Source organism: Carya illinoinensis, chromosome 14 (genome assembly GCF_018687715.1).
Source record: "Carya illinoinensis cultivar Pawnee chromosome 14, C.illinoinensisPawnee_v1, whole genome shotgun sequence".
NCBI lineage: Eukaryota > Viridiplantae > Streptophyta > Magnoliopsida > Fagales > Juglandaceae > Carya > Carya illinoinensis.
Genome location: NC_056765.1, coordinates 10,927,270 through 10,929,960, shown reverse-complemented (window position 1 = coordinate 10,929,960; position 2,691 = coordinate 10,927,270). Strand labels below are relative to the sequence as shown.

The following is a 2,691-nucleotide window of genomic DNA, read 5'->3' as shown; positions in this document are numbered from 1 at the left end:
TAGGACCGGAGATCATACAAAGCAGTACGTCTGAGGAGAGTGTGCACATGGAAACATGATATATACTACAGCCTTCTGGAACGTCCAATGAATAATGAACTGATATATATCAGGAACACGTGGCATGCACGTGTGAAATTAAGTAAGAACTTAAACAATTCAAGTACCACGTTCGGATTCCGTACGAACGTGGCCGTACACGTCAACTAATAAGAATCTAAGACACATGTATATGACCAGTTGAGGAATTCTGTGGCATATATATTGCATGATGCATGCACGTACGTATCATCTTCTAGATTATATATATTTATAATATTAATAAAAAATAGTGATATTTAATAAAGATCAAGAGAAAAATGTTCTTCTGTCTAATTAAAAAAAAAAGACAAATACTATAATCATAAAGAAATTTTATAAAAATAAATTCATAAACTGACATGATTTCATATAATATGTTAAATTTAGTTTATAATAGAAGTAACTTTACAATCTAACATATCATATCAGTCTACGTCAATTTATAAATTTACCTTATAAGATCTCTTTGTGGCTAAATCATTTCTAATTAAAAATGAAAAAATTAGTAAGATCGATAGAAGATGAAAAATAATTGAAACTCAATCGAATAATTAGGTTAGTAATTTTTTATCATAAAAAATATATAGTTTTAAAATCATATTTTATTATTTATTTTGATAACTTAAGAGTTTGATTACATTAGCATTTTTACTTAATGATTAAATAGTGATTTTAAGTGTATTGTTATATTTTTTTTTATTTTTTAAAAATATCTAAATATATTAAAAAATGTAAAAAGAAAAATAAAAAATAAAAACTAAAATGTGAAGTGCGGTCAAAAGGAGCGATGCACTCTGAGCGGCAGAATAGCATTGCCCTTGAAAAACACTACTATGCCCTCTCCCCTTGCCCCCTCGAATTGACCGCTGGTCACAAATATTGTTTTTTTTTAATGATTAAAGAAGTGATTTTAAATGTATTGGTATATTTTTTTTAAATATTTAAATATATTTTAAAAAATATGAAATACAGTCAAAAGGAGCGGTGCAATCTAGCACTTTTACTAAACCAAAATACTTTGTAGACTTTCTACCTTTTACTTCAATATTTAAATAAATATTTATTTCAAATTTTCTCATGTTAATTACTCTTTAAATAAATAATTTATTTAAAATATATCACATTAACAACTATAAAAATAATAATAAAATACAAAACAAGAGGCTCTTGGAAGAAGCTGACAGTGATCCATTCATTATCAATGAAATTACGCGGAAAGTGTTAGAATCGTGAGTAGAGTAATCGTACGCGTTGGATGCGCGTGAGCCGTTTAAAGACTCTTGGAATTCCATTCGAAGTCAGCGCGTTTATACGAAACAAGTTAACAACAGAAAACTCTCCCCCACTACCATCGCCTGAGACTCGACTCAAGTAACGCGGTCCAAACACACATTTACACTTACAGCCTTATCCTAAACGTTAAAATTACGTTCAATACCATATCTCTTACCCACTTGTTCCCCAAGAAATCTAAGGGCAGATCTGTCATCCCACCTACTCATCAGTTCAATCGTTCTATATATATCATATACGTATGCAACCAGCCACCGCAAATCCTACTTCGTTTCCATATTCAGCAAGCAGCTTAGCAGATTTATCTATCTTGGTATTGAATTACTTAGATCCATGAAGAGAGGCAGAGAGGACGGAGATGAGCTACGGACGGCAGACATGGCGGCCAATTTCTTGATTCTACTCTCCAGAGTCGGCGAAATTGACGCCACCAGAAATATACGCAGTAGTAGTCCTACTACTGCTCGTGCTTTTGTCTGCAAGACGTGCAACCGGCAGTTCCCGTCGTTCCAGGCACTGGGAGGGCACAGGGCTAGCCACAAGAAGCCGAGGCTGATGGCCGGAGACCTATTTCATCGCATTCCGACATCTCCGGTGAAGCCGAAGACGCACGAGTGCTCCATATGTGGGCTCGAGTTCGCGATCGGACAGGCGCTGGGTGGGCACATGAGGAGGCACAGGGCAGCCATAAGTGAAGGCTTGGTGATCAAACACGCCGTGCAGGCCACGCCGGTCATGAAGAAGTCAAGTAGTAAAAGGGTTTTGTGCTTGGATTTGAACTTGACACCGGTGGAAAATGATCTCAAGATGTCCAGTTGGTGATGATGGGTTTAGATCAGATTGTTTTTGTTGAAACTTTTCGATACATATATACGGTTTAGTTAAGTTGGGATTTTCTAGTCAGTTTTTTTTCAGTTCTTGTTCATATAGAATTTGTTTTTACTTCGAACTTTTTTCATTTTGTTATTTTATTAAGTTAAGTTATTTGTAAAATATTTTACCATAAAATAATGTTGTTATCGAATTACTATAATTTGAGAGAGAGAACCACTTCCAATGGAAGAGAATGAGACAGATCAACGAGATCATGAACCATTTCGATACAATAAATTTTCTTTTTTATATCGCTCTAATTTAGACATAAAACCTTAAAATTAAGCTGTAAAAACTGTAATAACCATTCGTAAATGTTTTCTTTTTGCGTTGATTTTTAAAAAGACAAAAATATTTTAGATGCAATTTTTCTTGTAGTAAGAGCGAGACGATCTTCTCCTTCTTATCTTCTTTCGGCTTTCAAGAAGTCATCTCCTCTCATTT

General features: G+C 34.0%; 1 protein-coding gene across 1 annotated transcript; it reads left to right on the top strand.

The window, feature by feature from the left end:
* The first annotated feature begins 1,492 nt into the window (after positions 1-1,492).
* LOC122294747 (zinc finger protein ZAT11-like) lies at positions 1,493-2,480 on the top strand. Its single transcript, XM_043103681.1, has one exon. It carries the CDS (start codon positions 1,708-1,710, stop codon positions 2,194-2,196), a length of 489 nt encoding a protein of 162 aa, XP_042959615.1. The 5' UTR covers positions 1,493-1,707; the 3' UTR covers positions 2,197-2,480.
* The last annotated feature ends 211 nt before the right edge of the window (positions 2,481-2,691 follow it).